This window comes from Coenobita brevimanus, chromosome 69 (genome assembly GCF_032717465.1).
Source record: "Coenobita brevimanus isolate Jiangsu-jjx chromosome 69, ASM3271746v2, whole genome shotgun sequence".
Classification (NCBI taxonomy): domain Eukaryota; kingdom Metazoa; phylum Arthropoda; class Malacostraca; order Decapoda; family Coenobitidae; genus Coenobita; species Coenobita brevimanus.
This window is the reverse complement of record NC_137022.1, coordinates 3,431,161-3,457,748: the sequence shown is the minus strand read 5'-3', so window position 1 is coordinate 3,457,748 and position 26,588 is coordinate 3,431,161. Positions and strand designations below refer to the sequence as shown.

At 44.0% G+C, this 26,588-nt stretch overlaps 1 protein-coding gene across 1 annotated transcript; it reads left to right on the top strand.

Annotated features, from left to right (window-relative positions):
• Positions 1-3,948: 3,948 nt before the first annotated feature.
• On the top strand, positions 3,949-23,911 carry LOC145406002 (sodium- and chloride-dependent neutral and basic amino acid transporter B(0+)-like). Its single transcript, XM_080277189.1, has 12 exons — positions 3,949-4,081; positions 9,551-9,760; positions 10,827-10,961; positions 11,295-11,429; positions 12,324-12,396; positions 12,706-12,896; positions 13,349-13,541; positions 17,513-17,705; positions 17,870-18,104; positions 20,900-21,012; positions 22,585-22,737; positions 23,321-23,911. Exons 2-12 carry the CDS (start codon positions 9,580-9,582, stop codon positions 23,441-23,443), a joined length of 1,725 nt encoding a protein of 574 aa, XP_080133315.1. The 5' UTR covers positions 3,949-4,081; positions 9,551-9,579; the 3' UTR covers positions 23,444-23,911.
• The last annotated feature ends 2,677 nt before the right edge of the window (positions 23,912-26,588 follow it).

Below are 26,588 nucleotides of genomic sequence, written 5' to 3'. Positions count from 1 at the left end.
ACAGGCGGTCGTTGCACCAGCTGTCGGCGCTCAGGTGGAGGCTGGGTGGAAGGCAGCCTACCACCGATGTTTCTCGTGTGGATGTGACAGCCCTTGTACCCTCTGCAACCCTCCACCCCCATTGCAATACCTGGTGAGTTGACTTTGTACCATCTGCAACCCCACTGTACCCTTTGCAACCCTCCTGCACTCTCTGCAACCCTACTGTACCCTTTGCAACCCCACTGTACCCTCTGCAACCCTACTGTACCCTCTGCAGCCAGAGAGAGAGAGAGAGAGAGAGAGAGAGAGTGAGTTAACATTTTCTCTGCTAGGGGTCTCTTCTAAGCTAAATAAAATGATCGAGTGGCAGCGAGATAAATGTATGAGTGGCGTAGTCGGGGTGAAGTTGATGGTCTTAGCTAACACACACACACACACACACACACACACACACACACACACACGGCCACGTATGTCACAGTGGTGGTGTAGGTGATTACGACACATAACACAGTAGCAACGCCTCCCCACTGCGGTTACCAAGCTCAAGGACAATGGTTTTCTTACATGCACCCTTCACTCCTCTACTTGCTGCACACACACACACACACACACACACAAGTTATACGTGTGTGTGTGTGTGTGTGTGTGTGTGTGTGTGTGTGTGTGTGTGTGTGTGTTAACACTAAGATATTCTCACAACTAACTCATTTTCATCCCAGACTAACCTAATTTTAGTCCCTGTGTTTGCCTACCCGTGGCCAGCAGAGGACGAGCGGATAGGAGGAAGACGACGACTATGACGACGACTAAGACTACGACGAGGAACGACCCAGATTGAGACAGAGAAACAGGAAGTGACAGCTAGGTAGGCAGCCATATCTCCCACCCCCACTATTATCCACACCCACCCACCCCCACATCTGCCCCTTGAATCTCCACCCACATCCACATCCATCCCTAACACATCCAATCAAACCCACACTTAGCACACGCACACTCGCTCCTAGCACCCACATCCACATCCACTTTGCTCCCCAACTCACACCCCTCACTTGTACCCACACCGACACCCATCCCATGCACCTCTACCCACATCCAAACTTAGCACCCCCACCCCCCACCCACCCCTCCACCCCCACTACATCCCCACTTAGCACCCCACCAACTCAACATCTCCACCACCATTTAGGATCCCTACTTCGCACTCACACACACACTACGGTCATCCTATCTTTTAGCGATTTATTTCGAGTAATTCTCCTCAGTCTTCTCATGTATGGTATTGATATTATTCTGCTATTAGCATACTCGGTATAAATTACACAAAAATACTATCAACGTGTCAAATGCAGAAATAAATCGGTAGGGAAGAGGTGTTATAGGAAGTATACCTGACGGGAATGCAACCTTAAATTAGTATTCTTATCCCACTCTGTCCTCACTCAGTTGCTGTCGTGTTCATTAACTTTATTGATTTTAACTTGTGTATAAGATTACTTGTCTATATGTGTTCATGAACTTGCCTATGAGCTTCGCAACTATGAGCCGATAGGCAGAAGGCGGTGCGCTAATTAGGCCATCCTTCCGGCAAAATCCAACACACACAAACCTTAGGCACTGAGGAAAATTTTTTTATGAAGAGTCATTACGAAAAGTCCTTATGGAGAGTCCTTAGGAAGAGTCCTTAGGAAGAGTCCTTATGACCAGTTCTTACGAAGAGTTATTATGAAGAGTCCTTACGAAGAGTGCTTTTTAAGAGTCCTTTACGATGTCCTTATGAAGAGTCCTAAGAGTCCTTGTAGAGTCCTTACAAAGCCTCCTGTATGCTAACCACAAAGCGGAAGTTAGTAAAACTAGCTACTCACGTGATATCATATATATATATATATATATATATATATATATATATATATATATATATGGAGCCTTTATGGTGCAGTGGTAGAGGGTGGGTTTCATACACGGGTGAGCCAGGGTTCACGCCCCGCCAGGGTAATAAACTTTGGGAGTGTTCACCCGACCACGTACTGCATTGGCGGACACAAGGGGTGCTGTGGCTGAACCAGTGTAGCTTACTATAAAGTATGCTTGCACCCAGTCGGCTTGCGCGGGCCGATTACACGTGGTTCACAGACTACACACACATCCAAAGCCACTCCAACACTACTATTACACTTACAAACACTTCTCACCCTACATACAATCTCAGCCAGACAGCCTAAGCCACTTGGTAGAGATACATTGGCTGTATCGTCCCCACTTGGTTGGGATAGGCCGGTCCTGCAGTGGATACTCAAACGGCTGATGATATATATATAAATATATATATATATATATATATATATATATATATATATATATATATATATATATATATATATATATATATATATATATATATATATATATATATATATATATATATATATATAGCTGAAGTTGTACATATGGCTACTTTTTTATTGTGTTCATATCTTTTGCTTGACTGTCACACGTACTACACATTGAAGTCAGAGTGAATAACAAAGTAAACATTGACAATATACGACCAAGCTATTTTTTCTTTCATGTATTTCCTTCCTTCCTTCCTTTCTTTTTTTGCTCTCTCTTTTTCTGTCCATCTATCCTTCTTCTTTGTTTTTCGCTTTTCATTTCCTTTCTTCCTTCCATCCTTCCTTCCTTTCTTAATCTTTATTGTATATACTAGGAAATGACGTCCACACTGAAGATGTGGAACGTGTCCGAGCTCGCCCGGTGCGAATTTTGACACAAACTAGTAACATTTCACACCTTAATGCTGTCAGAGATCTCCCCAAATGGCGATAGTAGCCCACAGAGATCTCCCCAAATGGTGAGGGATACTTTTTTACAGCCCAAGCTGAACATTTCTTAACACTCTTAAGTGAATTTCGGCTGAAGTAAGTTGTGGAGGCTTTCTTTATAGTTCAAAAATAATATGCCAACCTCCAGTTATCGGATGTTACCAGTAAGGCAAATCAAAGGCTTTTTGTTTTCTGTAAGTATAATGCTTTACAAATTAAAAATAAATATATTGCAGTTTTTTAATGAGCTGGTGTAATATACTCGATTCAGATGAACCAATATTTATGTCCACAACTGTAACACGCAATATGGATGTCTTAGAAAACATTGGGAGAAGCATCTTGAGATGGGCTGGCCACGCAGGGAGAACTGAAAGCGAGAGACTGACTATGAGAGTGTATGTGAGTGAGGTGGAGGGGAAGGGGCTGGGGGAGACCGAGGATGATGGAGGAGAGGGGTGGAGGCATATGGGGAAATGGAGTTGCAAAGAGGACAGCCTCGTGACGGAGGATATGGTTACATGAAGGCGATTTGTTTGTGGCCACCCCTTTGAGGATTAAGAAACAGATACACATAGATACTGCAAATAAAACTGTATAATACCTTCAGCTAGGTATGCATCAGAAATAGTTATTCTTTTCTAACAAATACAAAACCCATGACTTACTGAAATTTGACGGTCACGATATGATAGAGGCATTAAATAACAGAGCTAGTTTTATATATCAATATATATAAAAATATAAATATATATATATATATATATATATTTTTTTTTTTTTTTTTTTTTTTTTTTTTTTTTTTTCCCACTAGCATAACTAAGCGATGAAGTCAGCCTGAATAAGAACTAATGACAAAATTAGGTTCCATGCCACACAGTCGATCTACCCTGACAGAAAATTGGGGTTTAATGCAGATGCAGGAGCAATACAAAATAGTTACAAGGAAAATTGACTACACGTTCATTATGGACATATTAAAGCATTTATATTTTCTAAACCAAATATGATCTCATGTAAGGCAGGTATCATGGCGAGTGCAGTACGATACTCTCTCCGTTCAGGTAAGTACAGGTATACGCTGGACTGCAACCCGGCCCATCCATAGCTCAGACTGCCTCAACCTCAGTGGCGAGGCGGAAGGTGGTTGTGGTTATCTGAGGCGTCCTGGTGCAGTGGTGTATTGGACGGCCCGTGGACTGTCGAATGGTGGACCCAAAAGCCCGAGGGCACTTTGACAAGTACCTGATGCTGAGCGGTACATCCTAGTGAAGGTGAGTAACTGTTAGCTGGCCCGAGGGACTGTGATAACGATATGGTCTGCTGATCATTACAAAGGCTGACAGGGATGTTTTATAATGTTTCTAACTTATTCACGTATCGCTGTGTAGGTGCCTGCCGTCACTCCGTCCTTGAGCATGGCACACCACAATGGTGGGAATTGAAAAATAGTAGAACGTGTGAATTTGTTCCTGCTTTTCATTATTCGATGCAATACACCACCAAGTTCCATGGAACGACAGGTTTGCAGTTATAGCGTAGCGTAGGAAATTTTCCCGTATGTTGCTGTTGCTGACTCATATTTTTTTGGTTGTGATGGAGAATTAATCCCAAGTCTGTGAATCTGTCAGTGATGGCATATAAACATAGTAGTTATCGTACGCCATCCGTGGCGTTATTTTTCTTGCAGTATCTTGCTTGCAACCAACTTTGACACCAGCTGAAACTCAACAGTAGATCCTAAGGAAATGAGTTGGGTAAATAGTATGTGAATTAAAGAATAGCTTTGGTTTACTTTTTGTCTGCAACATCTATGAAATACTGTTGACAAAACTGCTGCAGTGAGGCTTAGCGGGTGCAGGCTACAGCTGTTGTGAGTAGAATGTCAATCTTTGTGTGCGCGGGGTGGGAAAACCGGAAAAATGGGTCTTCCCCGTCATAGCTTATTCTAAACGGCCTTCATATTCCCAACCACCATCTCGACCACCGTATTAGCCCGTGGTACAGTCAGGGAATCATCTGTCATCCCAGAACTGCTTGAAGATAGCAGAAATTCCTTCAGTTTGTTTTCTGTATTTTTCTGGCTACTTTCTAGGTGGTAAAGTACCTTCTCTTGCTGAAAAATTTTTCCGCTGTTATTATCATCACGTTCCTTAAGCCTACTTACGGTTGTTTGTTTCCGGTGCAATGGAAGAAATTTACTCAAAGTACTGAAAGGTGGATTTCGTTTCCCAGTATCCCAACTATAGGTTAGGTTGCTTTAGGTTAGGTTATATTATTAGGTACAGCTAAGCTAGGTGAGGTTAGATTTGGTTAAACACTTAGGTTAGGACAGTCCCCTCTGCCATTACGCTGACGAATCAAACAAGTTGTCACAGCAAAACAGCTAAAAACAATTGGGAAACAGATTCAACAAGAAAAGTTTGTTTACCATCCCGGAAATAATCAGGAAAATATAACAATCAGGAAGAAAAACTGACTTAGTAAGGTGCTTCTACTGCCTCAAATAAAGCATATGTTTACCGAAGATTATTTAAAACTACCGAAACAAGCAAATTCTTAAATGGACTAATGCATTCCTCCAATGGTAAAAGTTCAAGTATTATTTCTCCCAGTGCTCCTCCCTTGTCCTGGTGATGGGAGATTTCAATGCTGTTCTCACCGACGGGACCCCCATGCACCCACCTGCTCCTCTATTGTAGGCAGCTGGTTCCTCTCTTTTCCAGTGCTATGCTCACTTCCCCTTCCCTGTCTCTCCCCCCCCCCTCCTGATCTCCCCACCCCTCCTGATCTCCTCAACCCTCCTGATCTCCTCACTCCACCTGGTCTCTCCACCCTCGCTAATCCTTACTCACCAGGGGGTCTTCTCCCCCGGATTTAGTCATAGGGAACTCTACCTTTGGTGGTGGTGATGTTAGCCGTGGACCTTAGCTGACATGGAGGTCCGGATCCAACACTTTGGAAAAGGAGGGATGTGCTTCCTAGCAGAATTATCACTTAGTGCATTTATGCAGTGAAAAACCAAAAGCAGTATTAGTTTATTTTTGATTATAGGAGTACCATAATTTAAACACAAATGCAATAAGATATTTATTGGATGTATTTTTTGGTAAAGAACATTGTTCTTTTATTACAAATACTCATTAGTCTGCTGAAAATAGGGATGGCATAAGTCTACCAGGCCCCTCCCCCACATATCCGCACCTGCATAGAAAGGTAGTGACCACGTGCGTGTCATAAATATAATCATTATCTTTCCCAACACATCACCCCCGGCTTTGTCACCTAGCCATATAGGAGACAGGAGGTCCTTCAAGGATGCTTTCATGTCAGCTTTCCCCTCTGCTCTTTCCTTTCATCAGTATACTGAAGACCTCTCCAAATGTATGGTGGCCACCAGCAGGGTGGCATTCCATCTGTTATCATCACATTGCTCCTCAGTGCTATGGGTTCAATGATGGAATGTGAGACGGCTGTCCATGATCACAGCCAAGCATGGTGTGCATGGAAGACACGGCATATTGAAGGCTAAATGCTGTCTACACCAGGGTCCTCTTCATGACCAAACAACGGGCATGGTTCATCTTTTGTGCCAGTCTTACTTTCTCTACCTCGTCTCTTCACACCTGAACGGTTCATACACAATGCTGACAGGAAGGTCACCCCCCCCTCCACCTTTTCTATCCCTAGTGCAGAAATGGTCTTGAAATCCTGGAAAAGATGGATAAAGCCACTGCCCTACTCTTCCACTAAATTCTGGGAAATCTCTCGCCTCTCCTCCTTCTTCCAGTCAACCCAGAGTCATTCCACCAGCGACTACCGTTCCCTTACATCCTTCTGCTGCCCTTTCAGTGTGCAGGAGCTGACACAAATAATCTCCACCTACGCCCTGAGGAGGCGGTCGGCCTAGATCTGTACCTGAGTTCTTGTGCCAGCTACTGACCCTGCAGTTGGAACTTCTTCTCACCTTATACAGTGAACCCTCACTGTATCAACCAATTGGAGAAGAGGCTGACAATGTATCAGATAGTTTAAGATAGTTGACGTTCAGTAGGACTGGCTATACAGAACCCATGTTTTATATACGCAATATCTTGTCCAGTGGATACCTAATGGCATGATGCACGTTAAGTTTTATTTCAATTTTGTCTGGCTTCCTACTCTGTACCATGATACTATATAGATAAATATTATATACATTATTATCTCTGTCTAACTTTCTGTCTATTGTCAGATGCCTCAATCCCGTCAGGGGTGGCCACAAACAAGTTGCCTCCATGTCGCCCTGTCCAGCGCCATTTCACTGCCGTACTCCCAGCTCACTTCCCCCTCTCCCATATACCTCTCCATTCCATTCCTCCATCTCATCCTGGGCCTCCCCCTCCACCTCACTCGCATACACTCTCCTCGTCAGTCTCTCGCTTTTTATCATCTCCACATGGCAAATCCACCTCACCGAATTTCTCCTAATGCCTTCCATCTCATCCACATCCACACCACAGCTCTCCTTCACTTCCTCATTTGTCAGTCTGTCTCTCCATGTAACCACATGCTTCTCTCAAATAATTCATTTCCACTGCTCTCACTCTTGACTTGTGTCTTCCAACAAGGTCCAAGCTTCATTTCCATACGTTAAAGTTGGTAGAACAATACTGTCATGCAGAGACTTTTTTACTTCCATGCTCATTTCCCTGTTCCTGATCACTGCTCTCAAACAACAAGCAACTTTTCTTCTTTGTTGTACGCTTTCAAGCACTTCTCTTTCTAAACTTCCATACTTACTCATCACACTACCCAAGAACTTAAGCGCACCCACATTTTCCATTTCCTTCTCATCCAGCCTCACTGTACATTTAGTGACTTCATTTCTCTCAAAGACCATAACTGTACTCTTCCCTACATTCACCTTTAGATTCTGTTTCTTACACACACACCCAAACTCATTCACCAATCAGTAATAAACAACAGTAATTAACAAAAAATAGAGAAAACGACAATGATTACTTTTTGTTTGGCTTGGAGGACATGTCCCCGCCCTGTATCAATCCATGATTCTGTGTACTGTATAACAAAGTTCGGCTTAACAAGGGTCTGTCCAGAGAGGGTTTACTAACCGGAGCTGGCTCAGTTGTGTCTTCTGTGCACGTTGGAAACTAACTACCATTCTGTCATTCCCCAAACCTTCCATTGACCCTAACATTCCCTCCTCATACAGATCCATCCATCTCCTCTCCAAGGTCAGCAAGCTCATAGAGAGACTTTTGGCATCCAGACTTTCATGGTGGTTAGAGTTTGAGGGGAATTCGTACGAGAACCAGTGTGGTACCTGGCCTGACCAGGGAACATCAGTTGTATTGCTGCAACTGGACCATCATATCCATGGGACTTATTACAATAAGCAAGTAATGCTTACTCTCTTCCTGGCTATTAAGAGTGCCTTTGACAGTCTTTCACAGTTGCATTCTCCACCAACTGTACCAAAGTAGGGTTATAGGATCCTCTGTCACCGATCTGTGACTGCATCACAGGCTGTATATTTCAAGTGTGAGTCGGTATTGCCACTGTCCTTTCCCAGTCCATCTGTCAATAAGATCCCCAAGGGGTACCAGTTGGTACCAGCTCACTCAGGGATCAGAGGCAACGAAACTGCTGACACTGCTCCAAGGATGGCCTACACCTCATTGGTCCCTCTAGGACATAATGAGACAAGTGTGCTGCAGTTGTGGGACTCCTCACATGGCCTTTTACAGTACAGTACTTCTGACTTCTACCTCGGGACAATACTGGACGGGTTTCTCCCCTCACCACTGGGCCCAATTCCCGGACAGAGGTACTGACGTCTTTATGACCAGACTTCACACTCAATACACTCCCCTAAGTTTCCATTTAAATTGTCTGCGACTCTCCTCTGACTTTCTCTGCCCGTGGTGCTAAAATACTGGCAAGATTATCGCCCACCTCCTTTGGTGCTGATCTCGGTTCCACTCACACTGCATGATCCTCTGTACCAGGCTTCTGGCTTTTCAGGATAACATCGTTCGCTCTCCCAGCTTTACTGTCTGCTTACAGGCTTGACCTCTCTCAGTGGACAGCTGCAGTACACTTCTTTGGTCTCTTCCTTCGGAGCTGTGACTGTACGAGTATGTGGTCCAGCCATGCTGTGAATTAAACACCAGTTGTTTGACTGAGTACAGTTGTCTTTACCCTTAAATATCCCACCAACCAACTCACCAAGAACCAAAGTAATTTGGATATGGGAGGGGTGATACACATGCTGCATGGTTAAATTTTGTGTTTATCTGCATGACTGATGCATTGGTGGGGAAATTTGAATGACTTGTTGTTTTATATACTCGTGGTTAAAATGCAGTTGACATTTGTTATGTGTTTCCTAGCTTTTTCTCTCACCCCAGCCTCACCATCTCTGTCTACTCCTAATGTCCATGCAACATCACCCCACCATCCTTGTCCTTCTCCACCACTCCTGCTTCACCCCATCATCCTTGTCCATCTTCACCACCCCTGCTCCATCCCACCAACTTTATCTCAACCCACCGTCATCCTCCACCCACACCATCCCTGTCCCACCTCACCACCCCTACTCCACCCTTCTGTTTCTGTTGAACGCACTGGACCTGTGACAGGTGGTGTGGTGTAGTCGTGGTGGATGACGGAATACCATACGACCCAGAAAACAAAATGCAAAAGAGTGTTAAACTAAACAGTTTTATTTTTCTCTCTAGACCCTGGTCAGTGGACAGTTCCAGTCGTGATGCTGGATAATGTAAAGTATGGAAAGTGGCTGCGGAAACTGCTGCTCAGGCTGAATGGTCCCACACCTGAGCGTGGCAACTACATATACCCAGCCGAGTCCCTCTGTGCCCTCATTGGCTACTCCATCGGATTGGGTAACTTGTGGCGATTCCCATACTTCTGTCACCGTCATGGTGGAGGTCAGTACTGTGATACTGTTTTTTTTTTCTCCTCTCCATACGTCCCACCACTGATGGCTGACGGAGCCTGTGTTTACACTCTTCTGTCTGTGACTGTATACAGTACAAATTATCTACTGGATTCCAGAAGAAAGATAGGGGAGGATCATGAACAGCTGTACAGACCATAGACTGACGTGAATAAATTTTAGTGAAAGTATGTCAAAAGACAAGACACACTAATAACTGAGTATAGGATGCATGCAAGTTTTCAACCCCAACCACTTGACTGATAAAATGGTGCATTCAAGTACTTGGGTAGTGTGATGAGTAAGGATGGAACTTTGGGGGATGAAGTACGTGAAAGGGTACAGCAGGGAAGGAAGGTTGTTGGCACACTGAAAGCAGTGATGAGAAATAGGGAGGTGAGTATGGAAGTTAAGAAATCTCTGCATGATGGTATTGTGATCCCTACCCTGACGTATGGAAGCGAGGCGTGGACCTTGCAAGAGGGGAACAAGTCAAGAGTGAGAGCAGTGGGAATGAGTTACTTGAGAGGAGCATGTGGAGTGACGTGGAGGGACAGGTTGACGAATGAAGAAGTGAAGGAACGATGTGGGGTGGATGTGGATGTGGTTGAAAAGATTAGGAGAAATACACTGAGGTGGTTTGGACATGTGGAGAGAATGGAGAATGAAAGACTGACTAAGAGGGTGTATGTGGGTGAGGTGGAGGGAGGGAGAGGGAGGGGTAGACCGAGGATGAGGTGGAGGGATGGAGTTGAGAGGTATATGAGGGAGGGGGGGGTGAGTTGGGGGGAGGGGAGTCAAATGGTGGGTGACAGAGTGGCTTGGAGGCGTTTTCTCTGCGGCCACCCTTTGCGGGATTAGGGCGTCGGGCTATAGATAGATAGATAGATAGACCACTAGCCAAGAAGTGATGCCATTGCTCTCAGTGCATAAATGAAACGTGATACGGCAAAATTAGACTTTTTCAGGTATTTTGATGTTTTTAAAGTCGAATCTTTGTGCAGTAAGTTAATCCTGCCTTGTCCCTTCCTGTTCCATCACCTTGCTCCTGTCCACAGGGACCTTCCTGATACCGTACGTGGTGTGCCTGGTAATCCTGGGAGTACCACTGTGCCTGCTGGACCAAGCTCTGGGTCAGTATGTCAGCCTGGGACCCACACACCTATACACCTTCATGTGCCCTCTCCTTTCAGGTTAGTCCATGGCCCCACCATTACTGACAGGAAATATAGTTGTAATAAGTGATGCTGGTGAGCTCATACAGAGCTGATCATGAAAGTATCTGACAATAACAATAGCTTCAGCAACAAGAGCAATCCCTGGATGGTCCAACAGAGTTTTCCACAACCCGACAGATTTATTTGGTGAGTGTCAATAGAATTACTAATATCTGTGAAAGGGAAAAATAACACTGATGATCATATTGGGACCCTGTGTCCATTTGTACTGTAATTCTAAATCTAATGGTATATGCCATGAGCACTGTTTGTACCGAGATTTGTAATCATGTGTGCCCTTATGCGCAGGTGTGGGCTGGGGTATGGCGCTGATCCTACTGATGGTAACCATCTACTACAACATCCTGCTGGGATGGGTCATCATCTACATCGTCCAGTCTTTCTACTCCACACCACACTGGTCACACTGCTACGACAAAACTAGTGGGTACACATTCAACCGTTCTCATTCTTCCTGGCTCTTAACCCCTCAGTGTCAGGGTTCCAGGGCTTTCAGCCATGCAAAAGTCTGTTGTTTCTTTCAATATCACATTTCTGTGCGGAAGTCAGCTCGTTGCCTGATTGTTTGCACATGAAGGAGTTATCTCCTCTCCCACTCTGTCTGCTTATTCTCCCACTTAGCTAATTGGCCATGTGGAGAGGATGGAGAGTAAGAGACTAACTAGGAGGGTGTATGTGAGTGGGGTGAAGGGGGATGAGGGAGGGGGAGACTGAGGATAAGATGAAGGGATGGGGTGGAGGGGTATATGAGAGAGGGGTGTGTAGGTTGGGGGTAGGGTAGCGAATTGGCAGGGGACAGGGTGACATGGAGGTAATTAGTTTGTGACCACCCCTGATGGAATAAGGCGTCTGGCTATAGATAGACAGATAGATAAATAGCTGTTTTCTCTCCACAGGTCACTGGTGACTATGGATGGTTACTGCCGTATGGCAGTATCCTTGGTTGAGGATACACCATGACCTTGTAGTGGAGTTGACACAAAAGCTATTTTATATATCTTTGTGTTCATGCAGGGCATGGTCAGGAGGAGGGTTGTCATTCCTTGGGCAGCACATGGAGGCATCAGGTACCTCCATCTCTCTCATCTCTGTACGAGAGACGAATGGCTTTTTGGTCCAGCAAAGCCTGTTTTTCTGTGTAGCTTTATTCATTTGTGACATAAACTAGCAGGTTTTCCAAAGATGGTTACCGGGAGAACGTTGGATGGTCATATACAGCCCTCATTGTTATCAGCATACTAAAGAGATGGAGGAACTAGTGTCTCTGCATCCTCGATGTGAGCCTGTCAACACAATAACATGGTAATTTTATAACAGATGGGAGCCGCTTAGTAGATTGCATCACACACAACATAACACAAGCAGATGAAGCAGCCAAAACATTCTTCGAGTGAGTATTCTGTTGTTTTATTAGTGTTTTATGTATTTTTTATCAGTGTTAGCTCTTCTAAATGATGCAATAACCGTGGTATGTATGTATTTATCTCAGTTCATGTCGATGATCCACTGCAACAACTGGAAATGTTGGGTGGTAGAGAGAGAGACGCAGGTTAGAGCTTGAATTCTGATCTGACCTGTGTCTCTATCCCACCCAACATTTCCACAGACTAAATGTGAACCTCAGCCAGATTCGAGGGGTTTACTCTGAGAATATAGACCATAATCTGCATATTTGTCTCCCCTCCCCACCAAACATCAGGCAGGAGGTGCTGGGAGGCATGTGGGAAGACCCGACCCAGCACAGACTCAACTGGTGGCTGGTGGGCAGTGCAGGGTGTGCTTGGTTCTTGATAGCTGCGGTCTTGGCTGTTGGCATCAAGAACAGGGGCAAGATTTTATACTTCACCGTCATCTACCCATACATTATCCTCGTATTCCTCATTATGATCAGTGAGTGGCATTAACATGGTAATATACTGGGTTAGTTAAAGAGACCGAGGATGTGATGGAGGGATGGAGTCCAGAGGTGTATGAGAGAGGGGGGTGTAAGCTGGGGGCAGGGCAACAGAATGACAGGGACAGGGTGACATGGAGGCGATTTGTTTGTGGCCACCCCTTACGGGATTAAGGTGTCTGACTATGGATAGATAGATAGACAGATAAAATCCTTCATTCATTCACCTTGGCATTAAATTTGTATAGTAAATTGGAGGGGTCAATTTAGTGTCTTCATTCTCTTTAGCCTAATACAGTGTTAGTACAGTAAAATGCAAAGATTAGTTTAGGTCCTTTCATTGGTCATGGCTTGATACTAGGACTGTTTATACCTTAATATTGTACCTTACGTCTTTTTGTATTTGTACCATAACTAGTTCCACTGACTTGGACACAACTTTCCTTAGACAAAACTCTTCATAACACAAGCGAGGAGGGTAAAGGCTGGCTGCACCTGGAAATGACACCCAATCTGACACACCTGGCTAACTTCACCGTCTGGACTGATGCTGCTGGCCAGATGTTTTACTCTCTTGGTGTCGGGTTAGGGGGCATCACCACTATTTCCTCCTACAACACCTTCAACCATAACTTCATCAGGTAAGAATGAATGTATAATGCTTAGCGTTAATTTGTTGCGAGATATAATTTTGGTCAGCCTTGAATACAAATCATGTTGAATTAAGAATCGCTTAAGACTTTGCTTGGGAGCTGCAACAAATTAGTAAGCTGAATTTCAAATACAAATTATTAGTTATGAATAAAACATGGCTTTTGTAATGGCCAAGTGACTTGTCTTGAGCAAAACACACACACACACACACACACACACACACACACACATATACCTATAGGAGCCCCCACAAACTGGAAAAAGATGTCAATTGCCACCGCTCGCCATATAACCTAATGTAAAATGCAAAAGTCAACTTGAATTACCTTCTGTTAAACAATTTTTGTGTTACTTTGCAGAAAATAGGATATTTATTGATTAATGCACATACAGTGGTAGAGAAAAAAAAAATGGTTTATTTTTCAAAATATAGAAATGGAAGGTTGTCGTTTGCGTCTATCTCAGTTTTGGGACAGTCTCCATGCGATTATTAAAAATGTTGCCTGAGTATTGATCACTGTCATGTTTTTAGGTGTTGGGTGTACTTCTGTAAGGAAATATGGTAAATGGGTATAACGAAATTGTATCACATAAAAAATCAAGGAAATATGATACTTAAACATCTGAAGATCGTATGAACCCACTGAGCTCCATCATAGGGGCTTTCCCATAGGAAGCGACGCGTAGTTTGTGTTTCCGCCGCCAGGGGCTCAGGGCGGCGCTGATGATATATGACCCACATAAACAAACTCGTGATCTCTGTTTACCGAGAGTGACTCGCATCAAGATAACTTTGATGTGAATCATGGATGAATGTTCTATCGCCGATGTGGAAAAATGGACTGCAGCAGAACTGAGAAGTTTCCTCAAAGCAAGAGGAATAGTAAGCCTTAAAAATCTGGGTCGTTGATCTCGGGCCCCGTACGATTTCGGTCGTACAGTTCTTACTATTATTAACTGTATAATGGCTAGAACCAAGTCAGGATTTGCCAAATGAAAGATTACGATCTTCGGAAACCGCATGATAAGTTTTTCCAACAAATGAAATTCATAACACTTGGTAAAAAAGTGCTGAATGCAAACACAAACAGTAAGCTTTAATGGCTTTTAGTAGACTATATGAAGAGCTTTTCAGGATCAATCTCATTTAGAGCACCAGTAAAATATCTAAGATGAATATAATACTGGTATATTGCTTTATGCATGTGAAATAATCCGATAGGAAGTTTTTTAAAGGAAGGTACACCAGCTCTGGGAGGTTGTGACCACATGCTGTTTAATGATCTGGCGAACACTGACAACTTTCGTTATAATAAAGTGCCTGTCATCATCAGTGCAATGGAATGATGATTGACTGGATGTGTGACTTATTGCCACAGGATTTTAAGTCGATAGTTCTACTGTTTGGCCTTTTCATGATCAAAGGGTTGGCAGTTCGAGCCCGCACCAGGGTAACGTATTTCTGATGAGAGATGTACGTTCGTAGCAGTCTCTCCTACGATCTCTACTTGCCCTGCAGAGCTATATGGACTACTGGTCCTACTTCGGGGGATTCGTGCTTCTGGATCCCTCCCACCCAGTGCTGTTGTTGTTGCTTAATCCCAATCTGCCTGACCATGCCGACCCTCCCACCGTAGATAAGCGACCGCCCAAGTGGAGTTCCCTACATCATTGGTGTGTTTTCATCGTGGTGTATTGTGCTGTGTGGTGTTCCATTATATGCTTGGTGTCAGTCATGTGGGCCAATTCTACAAGCAGGGCACATGTCGTCTGTGACTTCAGTCAGCCCAAATCTAAACTGGTAGCTTTGGAGGGTTGGGTGGTTTCCTGATCAAAACCTAGTTATGTACACTCTATCAGTTCTAATGACATCTCTGATGGGTAAATATTGTGGAGGGGGAAGGGACTTGTAGTGGTGTTCTGATCAAGGTCTTGTATTCCCCACTCCATCTTTTCCGAAGTAAGGGAGATGAAAAGAACAGAACCAGGGGATTAACTGTGCCAAGGAAATATCATGTATTTTTTATTCAAATATTAACAGAGCAGCATAGTTAACTTTAGGTATAATTTTTGCTAATATGAAATGGTAGTGAAAAATACACAGCTGATAAAGGAATGTTTACTTACTTTGTTTGGTGATATTCTTTGTGTGTTACTCAGCAGCTTTCGTCAGGGTTTCTCAGATTCATGAACACAGTAGGTTTAACAGAAAATAACAAATCACCAGGTTCATGAATAGAACCACTGCCTACTGTACACTGAATGGTCCATTCACAAATAATCCCAAAAGAGGATAAGAGTATGGATGAGTGCACAGTGGGATGAAGGGGAAAACAGTGACCGCGAATGATACCATTGATCCATGACTTCATGTGCAAGGAGGAGACTGATTATCACCCATGTTGTAATGCGAGCGGAGTGGTAATGTTTTCAGTTGTGAGGTTGGTTGGCTTGCTGGCTTTGTTTGTGTGTGGGTAAACAAGATATCTCATGAACGGATTGAGCTATCAACATTAAACTTTCAGGGTATCAAGATATGGCCAAAATCTTGGAAGAGTCAGAAAATTGGCACTTGGGGTCAAGGTCAAGGTCACCATAATGGCTGCCAAAGGTCAACTAGTTGACCTTTGGTGACCTAGACCCCAAGTGCCCGTTGTTGAACTCGTCCAAGATTTTGGCCATATCTTGATACCCTGAGTGTTTCATGTGATAGTTCAAACCGTTCATGAGATATCTTGTTCACCCACACACAAACAAGGCCAGCCACCCAACCTCACAACTGAAAACATTACCACTCCGGTCGTTTATATACCACCCGCGTTGTGAAGCGAGCGGAGTAGAAATGTTTTCAATTGTGAGGTTGGCTGGCTGGCTTTATTTGTGTGTGTTTTACATCCTGAAATTGCGTCAGATTAGAACTGGGGGTGCAAAATTATGTGCCAAGGCAACCTTTCCAGCTACGCGGGTAGCGAGATCCCGGCGTGAGATGGCTTCAGGTTTTTTTTAGTTATATCTATACAGTACATCATGTTCATGCCTTCTTGTTTCTTTTTTTTTAAGTAAATGAAGTCGGGGCTTATTTTTTTATTTTTTTATTTCGCTAGCTAACCTTCCATGTTGTTGAAAGATGTACACATATTAATGGGAACGCCGTGGTTGATGTCTTACATCTCTTTGTGTATACAAGATATAACAGTGAAGTCTGGGCAGAAGGAAGAGTTTGATATATATTCCATTTAGAAACTGAAGAACCTTTTACTCTGTACACATCCTTCCCCACCAGGTTGATGGACTTAGTTTGCTGTGGAGAATTTGTTACTGAACTTCCTCCCTTTAAACCTCTCAGCAAGCAAACCAGTGTCACTTATGCATGTGGCGTATTTTCCAGTTGCTTCTTTATTTGTAAGGCCTGATCAGGAGGTTGTAATTTAAACATCAAGATCTTTATCTTCCAGAAGCTTTTACCTCACTGTAGCTCTGGTAGAAGTAGATGAGACAGTCTGTTTGATTTTATGCAGTTATCAAAGATACTGCTCTTATTGCCATTATCATAATACTACAATGTAAAACCAACAACACAGATAATTATATGTAAAAAAAAAAAAGTACTGTATAGGACACATATAATGAATATTATTTTTACGGTACTAATGAAAATGTTGCAGAACCAATAATTCAGAGTGTGAGAATGTTTTGAGATATAAACATAACATCTCAATACATGGCAGTATGATAATGTCATACTACTATTTTTAAAGGAAAATGCACCACAGACACATATACAATATACTTATATATATACATAAATTATGAATATTTACCACTATGTGCGGTACTGAAAATCAAATCCAAAATTTTATATATTTTCACAAACCTCTTTCCATGACATTTGTATATGCCTTCCATTCCGTGTAGGTCCATCTGCCTCCTTCATATATACTCTCTCAATTCCTGCTAGGGATGGGTTTCTGCTGTGCCTGCTAGACATGGTGACTTCCCTTCTCTGTGGATACTACTTCATCAGCCTGACAGAGACTCAAGCTGCCTCCAACCTCTTCAGAGTTTCATCTGCCTTCTTGTCAGTCCTGGACACTCAGCCCTGGTCATCCCTCTTCTTCCTCATGGTCTTTGTTCTGGGATTTAACAGTCAGGTTGGTCTGCCAGGAAAACGAGAAGATAATATCCAGGAAGGTGTTGAAACAAGGTCACTTCACGAAAGCAGTTTAGGAGTAGGCTTGCGTCATACATACGGTAGTAAGTAATATGGAAGAATAAAAAAGCACTTAAGTGATGCCCCTTAAATCTCCCATTGCAGTTGATGATGGTGGAATCAGTGACGACCATTCTGTTTGACCAGTTCAAGCAGCTGCGACGGTGGCACCTCGGGGTTGTGGGGGTGATATGCGGTGTGTTGTTCCTCCTGGGGCTGCCCATGTGTATCGCTGGCAAGACGGGGCTGCAGGTGTTTGATCTGATGGACCACTACATCCTTCGATACTCCATCTTCATCCTCACACTCTTCCAGCTCATCATTGCCGGGTATATTTATGGTAAGTGTATGGAAAAAAGGTGAAGTTTGAGTAAACCATATGAAACGTAGGAAGGTCATATGATCCATAAGGTCGTAAGGTTAAGATAGGTGTGGGGAAGGTAGGTGAAAAGTAGGGGAGTTACTTGATGTTCCCCACTGAGCAGACCCATCAAGACTACGCACCTTTCACTTACAGCCAGATGAAGCACATCATTAACAACCTCAAGCACTCATCTGCCTGTGGACCAGACAACATAAGCAACATTCACCTTAAACACCTAGGACCACAAGGCATACAAGCACTCACCAACATATCAAACTACAGCTACTCACACAACATAATACCCAACATCTGGAAGCATGACAATATCATCACTATCCCTAAACCCAACAAAGACCCCACGTAATCCTCCTCACATCGCCCCATCACACTCCTCTGCACCCCCTCTAAAGTCACTGAACGACTGATACTACAACTAGTCACACCTCACATTCCTCTAGCCCAGTCACAACATGGCTTTAGGCCACTACACTCCACAAACACCCTTCTTACCGACCTTACACACAGAGTTTTCGATGGCATGAATTCAGCTAGGCCACCACACAGAACACTCCTAGTCACACTAGACATTAGCAAAGCTTTTGATGCCATCCCCGCCACAACCTCACAAACAAAATACTCAACACAAACATGCACAATAACACAAAAAGATGGCTGGCAAACTACTTAGCAGGCAGATGTGCACACGTAACATTTGCCGGTCAGTTTTCTAACATCAGAAACTTCACAAACGGCGTCCCCCAAGGATCTGTTTTGTCCCCTACACTCTTTAATCTATACATGCACGACGTACCCACACCCCACACACCACAGATACACATAGCTTCCTATGCAGATGATGTAACACTTACATGTACACACCAAAACGCAAACACAGCTGCACACATCATTCAACCTTACCTCAACACACTACACGAATGGTTCACCACAAACAGGCTCAAAATAGCCCCAGCCAAATCTACAGTGACTCTTCTCACAAAATGGACAGCAGAACACAGTCACATCCCACACCTCACCATAAACAACACTCCCCTACCACACACACACACACACACACACACACACACACACACACACACACACAAAATCCTTGGTGTAACATACAATACATCAGTGTCATTTAAACAACACATCACAAACATTAAAAATAAAATAACACCAAGACTCAGTGCTTTGAGGTCACTTGCCCATACAACATTCGGACACAACAAAGAAACCACCACCACAGTATACAAACAATACGTACGTTCAGTGATGAATTATGCAAGCCTTGCCTGGGCTTCTAACCTGACCAAAACACACTACAACACTCTACAGACCATACAGAACAAGGCCCTAAAAATAATCACAGGCTGCACAGCTACTACACCCACAGACTACCTACACCAAGAAACCAAAGTCCTCAAAGTCAAGGATCACCTAGACATGAGAGGCACCCAGTTTCTTGCTGCAGCCTCCACAAACCCACAACATCCACTACAGTACATGGCAGCACATCCACCCACACCAAGGAACATCAAAACAACACCCAGCATACAATACCATACACAAATACTGTCATCTCTCCCCCCTCGCCCACCTCAGACCATCTTCCAGAAGCATATCCACACTCAGATCACTCGCCGCTCCATTCAGTCACTTAAAGACAACACACAGCTGCATGCACGGCCTCCTGACATCCACCCTTCTGAATCCTATCTTCCTCGTGAGGACAGGGTCCACCTGGCCAGGCTGAGATGTGGGCACCATCCAGCCCTCTTAAGCTACCAGAAGAGGTTGGATGACTCCGTCGCTGATGCCTGTCCAGGATGCAACACAGCACCCCATACTATTAAGCACATTATGGAAGACTGCATTGCACACAATCACCTACGCCAACAACACAACATACACTCTTTGAGAGCTCTGTGGGAAAGCCCGGTCTCGGCCATGGCCTTCCTAAGGGACTCGGGGCTGTTCGGCCGGACTGCCTAGGGAACAACTACTATTAATACTACCTCAGGCAACTTCCATTGCAAGGTTGTCCCGTGCAGTGAACCAATATTCCTTTGCAGATGACAATACCTGACCACAGCGAGGTGCTGGGAATAGTGTAGAGGTTTGATTCCTGGATGGATGCCGCATTTATGTCTCCACCCAGGTAACAGGGGCACCATAGCAGGCTCTGTTTTACCCTGTAATTTGGTTACATGTACAGTATATGGTTACCACTCAACATTGCATGTGGTCTCCTGGGTTAAAGGAAAACATTAGGCTAATTAATCAGTGTACAGCCACCTGAAGTGGAAAGGAGAGTTGTAAAAAGTGACAGGAGGGAAAGGTAAAACTAGGTAGAGAGGAGGAGAGAGACAGAGACAGAATGAGAAAGGGAAAGGACAAAGTAGCAAGCACTGCCTCAAAGTGGAATGCAGTCTTAATCATTTTCTGTCCCCACGGGTGTTATAAAAATTGATCATCATGAATTGGATGTTGCCGACCCTTTTGTGCCATGTTCAGGAGTGGCATTGTTGACTCTGAAGCACATTTTTCTTAGCGTTTTATTATACTCCTTACATCTTTATATTCTTTCACGTTATTCATATATTTGTAGTTTCAGAATAGTTTCCCTTAGTAATGTGCGAGAGGATAAAAATACTTACTATGCTGAGGATGAACTACTCCAAAGTCTCTGGTGCCACCTAAAAAGCGGCCCTTGATAATTTGGCTTTTAAACCTCATTTGCCCCAGCTGCTGATCCCCCTTACTTGCTGCAGGGTTTGACAACATGATGAGGTGGGTTCGGAAGGAGATGCAGCAGTGGGTACCGGCACCACTGTACTACTACCTGTACATCACCTGGCGCTACATAACACCACTTTTTCTCGTGGTGAGTGACAAGGCAGTGGTTCCTATCCTTATTTTGGCCACGGGACTCTCTAGCATCTCATTAGAATTCTCCGTGTATCGCCTGATTTCCTCAAGCATCATCTGGTTTTTCCCTTCATTGCTTGACATCCCATACCTCATTTAACCATCTCACATTTCGTCTAACCTCCTGCCCTCTTCACATTTCATTTATCTTTCCCATACCTCACCTAACCTCAGATATTCCCTAACCACTACATACATCCATGAAATCTACCCATACTTTCCTTAACTTCCTTATGTTTTAACTAACCTCCCCATAGTTTACCTAACCTCATACTTCACCTGACTTTCCCATGCTTCACCTAACTTGCCCACGCTTCACCTAATTTCCCCGTGCTTCACCCATCCCCATACCTCATCGGACTCTCCCATATTTTCCCCTGTCATCTTACCACATCCTCACTCTCCCTCATACATCCCCTGTTGTCTCCGTTTTTCCCCTTCCATACTTCTGTTTCCCTTCCCATTCTTATATTTGGACTTGTGCAGAGAATGTATGAATGGGTGAATGTTGTTGTTGTTGTTCCAAATTCATCTAAATATGAACCTGGTGGACTACAGGCTCAAATTGCTGATTTCCTGCAGTCCACCATCCTCGTTTTGATGCCCAGCTTTATCAGTGCTACCACATGAAGGCGTCCCTCACCTGACCTTGCATGTGGAAGTGAATGAGATCCCTTCCAGGCGAACTAAGAAAAGTATGGAATGAGGCCCCAGGAAGGAACCTAAGAAATGAAGGACATGGATGGGATGCTGTGGGAGACTTTTCATCTTGGAATGTCAGCCATCAGTTGAACAAGGCTGACCCATGCCAGTGTCGATGCGCCTTTCAAAGAATATGTTCTGTTGTGGCCAGTAATATCAGGATTTGTTTTCTCTTATCAGCTAAAGTGCGTTTTTTTGTTGCTTTTTTTGTGAATGAGAGAGGTCATGATTGGCTGAGAACAGTTCATTTGTTTAGGTTAAGACATCAATTGCTTATCAGTATTATGTTGAAAAAATTACAACATTGCCTACTTAGATAGTCCAGAGAGTGTTGAGCACAATGGGGACAGAATTTCCTTGCCTTCCCTACGTTTCCCCTATCATTCCTTTGATTTGTTTACCTACTTTCCTTCTCCATTGTTTCCCTTCTGAGTGAATCTGCCTTCTTCATGTTTTCTTCCGATAGCCTATCATAGTCTTTGGATTGCTCACATGTCTCTCTAAATTTCGTGATATCCCCACACCTTCCATCACATTTCACATAAGTTTTCCGTGCCTTCAGATTTCTTGTGACCTGTGTCCCTCCCATCTTCATCTGACTTCCCCTTGTCCCTCCCAACTTCAGCTACTTCCCAGTTCATCTTAAACTCACCGAGGTAACTTCCTAACCTCAACAAATTAACCACATCTCACTGAAACCCATGTAACTTTGTCTCTCTTCTAACCCCCACCTAACCTGTTACATCCCCACTTAAATTTAGTGTTTATTCTGTTTTGTTTGTTTGTTTGTTTGTTTTTATCCTGTTTCTCCTTCCACCCCCATAAGGTACTGCTTGTGTTTACGCTGTGTACTGATAATTGGTCCAAGGAGCTAGAGGAGGGTTCCACATCCTTTGCAGTGGGTCATGTCATTGCCATCTTCCCATCCCTTCTCCTGCCGATGTTCGCTCTCTACTTCTGCCTCACTCGAGGGGACAAGGTAAAAAGTTCTGGAATCTCACATAATTGATCCAGTATGGGTATAATGGTAATAAATTTGTTGATATTGTCCTTCTCTTGTTGCATATGCTGTGTTTGGCGATTGCACCAGACATCTGTAAAATGCCTGGAGATCTAGTTGTAGTTAGGAGTTAGGCTGACAACCATGTTTTACACACTGCGGGTTGTAATCCTCTAGAGATGATTGCAGTTTTCTGTTTAATGGTTTCCTGTAACCCAGAAAACCATTTACAACATTGGGTGGTAACCATATAACCACATCACGGGGTAAAGTGGACCCTACTAAGGTGCCCCTGTTAACTGGGTGGAGAGATGCAGATTTAGCATCCACCCAGGAACCAAACTTCCGCACTTTTCTCCGCCTCGCTGCTGCAAGGGAATATTGGTTCACTGCACGGGATGGCCCTGCAGGGGCGGCTGTGTGCCCATGGCTGACTGATCTACTTAGCCAGACAGACTGTGGTTGATGAACAACAACAGATCATATATATCAGTATAAGTATTATTGCATTAAGTACAACAGTACCTGCATAACAAATACACAACCCCCCCCCCACACCCAGAGTGTGAAAGACCTGATGAAAGCAGACCCATCCAACTTCTGCCCTGAATTTCGTCGCATCATCCGTGACCCTGTGAGGCGGCCTGTGTACGGCCTGGACAACAAAGAGGAAACCTCTGTGTAGGATTACATCGCTACCATCTCCACCATCAGGCTGTGTACTACTTCACCATCATCAGGCTGTAGTGAAGTCATAACAAGACTGTGTAAACTTCACCAACAGGCTGTGTAAACTTCACCAACAGGCTGTGTAAACTTCATCACCAGACTGTGTAGGGATTCACCAGCACCAGCTGGCTATGTAGGACATCACCAGGTTGTGCTGGATTTCACGGCCAGGCTGTGTAGTGCCTCGCCAGTAACGTGTAGGCCCTTGCTTAATAATGACGCTCATCACACAGTAGCCATTGACAGTGTGAGAGTACCTCTTGCACTCCTTTCAACCTCATGAACGTGCTTCAGTTCAGTGAATTGCTTAACTGTAAAGTAAAAAAAGTATAGGTTCTGTGGACAGCGCTGGTGGTGGCGGTTTTTGGTGGTGGAGTATATTATTGGCTCGTATTCCCGTCCGATAAGGAAGCCCCTTAATACCTCCTCCTAAGCGATTTGTTTTATGTATTACACCTTACCACCCTGTTGCGTTGCCATTCTAATATCACCATACTTTGCATAAGAAACGTGCAAAATTGTATGAACCAGCTGTATCCAAAAATAGGTCGGTAAGGAAGAGGTGTTAGGGAGCTTCCTTTACGACAAGATTACAGCCCATTGTCTGTAAATAATCCATCTATCTATCTATCTATAGCCCGACGCCCTAATCCCGCAAAAGGTGGCCGCTGACAAAACTCCATGTCGCTCTGTCACCCACCATTTGGCTGCCCTCCCCCCAGCTCATTCCCCCCTCCCTCATATACCTCTCAACTCCATCCCTCCACCTCATCCTCGGTCACCCCCTCCCTCTCCTTCCCTCCACCTCATCCTCGGTCACCCCCTCCCTCTCCTTCCCTCCACTTCACCTACATACACTCTCTTAGTCAGTCGTTCATTCTCCATCCTCTCCACATGTCCAAACCACCTCAGTGCATTTCTAATTTTCTCAGTCAAATCCACATCCACCCCACAACGTTCCTTCACTTCTTCATTCGTCAACCTGTCCCCCCAAGTCACTCCACGTGCTTCTGTCATGTAACTCATTTCCACTGCTCTCACTCTTGACTTGTTTCCCTCTAGTAAGGTCCACGCCACGCTCCCATACGTCAGGGTAGGGATTGCAATACTGTCATGCAGTGACTTAACTTCCATAATCACCTCCTTATTTCTCATCACCGCTTTCAGTGAAGCAACAACCTTCCTTCCCTGTTGTACCCGTTCAAGCATTTCATCTCCAAAATTTCCATCCTTGCTCATCACACTACCCAAGTACTTGAATGTACTCACATTCTCCATATCCTCACCATCCATCTGTAATTAATGCCAGAATAAAACTCAGACTTGGACGTAATGGACTCTTCCTTACCCCAGATTTTTTTTTCTAGCACCTCACCGGGCTAACTGTAATATTCTAATTCAAGAGGAAATAAGAGACAAAGACTTAACTGTTATATCTGGCTACCGGGAAGAGTGGCGTTAGGACTGCTTGCCGAGATGCCGGTGATCAAACGTGAGATTCAGTGTGATAACTCACTGCATGAGGGGGAGCGGGAGGCAGAGAGAGAGAGAGAGAGAGAGAGAATCTGTGACCGAAGGAGAGAGGGGGGTGGAGGAACTCTGTAATTGTGGTCGGGAGGGGGGTAGACTCCGATTTTTTTTTTCACAACTCATTTTAAACACAAGCTCAGATTTCTCTTTCGGTTAAACATCAGTAATAACAAAAAAAAAAAAAAAAAAAAGCTCTGGAGTATGGCACAACCAAAATTAAAATCTATATAATAAATAAGCTCATAACTTCCCCTCTCCACGTCACATTGTAGGCCTGTAATAAATGTTTTGTGTGCGTAGCCCCTATGTAAACAAAAGCCAACAATCATATGACTGAACCAAAACATAGTATTCGGTGGCGTTGTACAGCACTTAGGGCGGTATTTTCGTACTTCTAGGAGGCTCACTAACACCATTTCCTAAGCGACTTATTTTACTGATTACACATTGCCGTCCTCTCGACTTATTTTACTTGTTACACCAAGCCGTCCTCTTCTGTCACTTAAATCATTCTCATATCGCCCTCCTCTGGGTAAATAGCGTACAAAACGGTATTCGCTACCCGCACTGAAAATAAATCAGTAAGGAAGAGGTGTTAGGGAGCTTCCATAACGGCAGGGAATATGGGCCTTCGCGTTGAAGTCTGGCTTAATTTGAAACCCTTCAGTTCGAGGACGCCATTTTCTTTACCTCCAGACGATTTTTCTCATTTTAGGGAAAACTAATGCAGGTCCTTTCTAGCTGAATAAAATTGTCGGATGTTAGAGAGGCGTCATAATAATAAATGGATAAAAGAAGTGTGGAGTCGAGGAGTGGAAGGGGTGGTGAAAGATTAACCCGATTCACGTTCACGCTAAGTGTTTGCGTAATTTTGTAAACATAAATAAATACAGACAAAAATTTACCCACAAATGCCCGTTGAGATCGAGGGTTGAAGCTTCGAGACAGCTCAAATCAGACTGTCTCGAGCTGCAGTTTGAAATGGTTTGCCACGAAGACCGAGAATAGCCAATATCGCTGTGTGTCGGGATGTGTGAAAGGTGACTCTGTGATGGCCAAAAGTAGCTATGTTTTTCTGTATAGTGTTGTTGTCTGAAGTGTTTGCCACGAAGACAGAGAGTAGCCAAGATCGCTGTTTGTCAGGATGGTGTTTGAAAAGTGTTGCTATGACGAGCGAAAGTGGCTAATGTTTTTCTGTCAAGTGTTGTTGTTTGAAATGTTTGCTATGAAGACCGAGGATCGCCATTAATACTTCATACGTCAGTGCTGTACAACGCGTCGGTTTCGTTATCCTCTTCAATCGACAGGCTTCATCGTCAGCGAAATGCCAGGTCAGACATTTTGTTCTGCGGAATGTTGTACCTTTTTCTCGTTGATAAAGCAAGTTTCCTATCGCCTCTTGCTGCGCGATTTATTTTCCTTGATATACCTTGCCATCCTCTTCTGAAGCTACTTGAATCGCTCGATCACCAAACTCTGTATATATAACGTGCAAAACGATATTAGCCATCCATCCAAAAATAAATAGGTAAGAAAGAGGTGTTAGGGAGTCTCCTTAACCGACGAGAATA

Bases quoted from the DNA above. Each gene is read 5' to 3' on its own strand.
- LOC145406002 (XM_080277189.1), top strand. From the start codon at position 9,580: ATGCTGGATAATGTAAAGTATGGAAAGTGGCTGCGGAAACTGCTGCTC. The intron at 11,430-12,323 runs GTGGGTACACAT...ATTTTATAACAG, and splicing joins ACACTGCTACGACAAAACTA to ATGGGAGCCGCTTAGTAGAT. The intron at 21,013-22,584 runs GTGAGTGACAAG...CACCCCCATAAG, and splicing joins TAACACCACTTTTTCTCGTG to GTACTGCTTGTGTTTACGCT.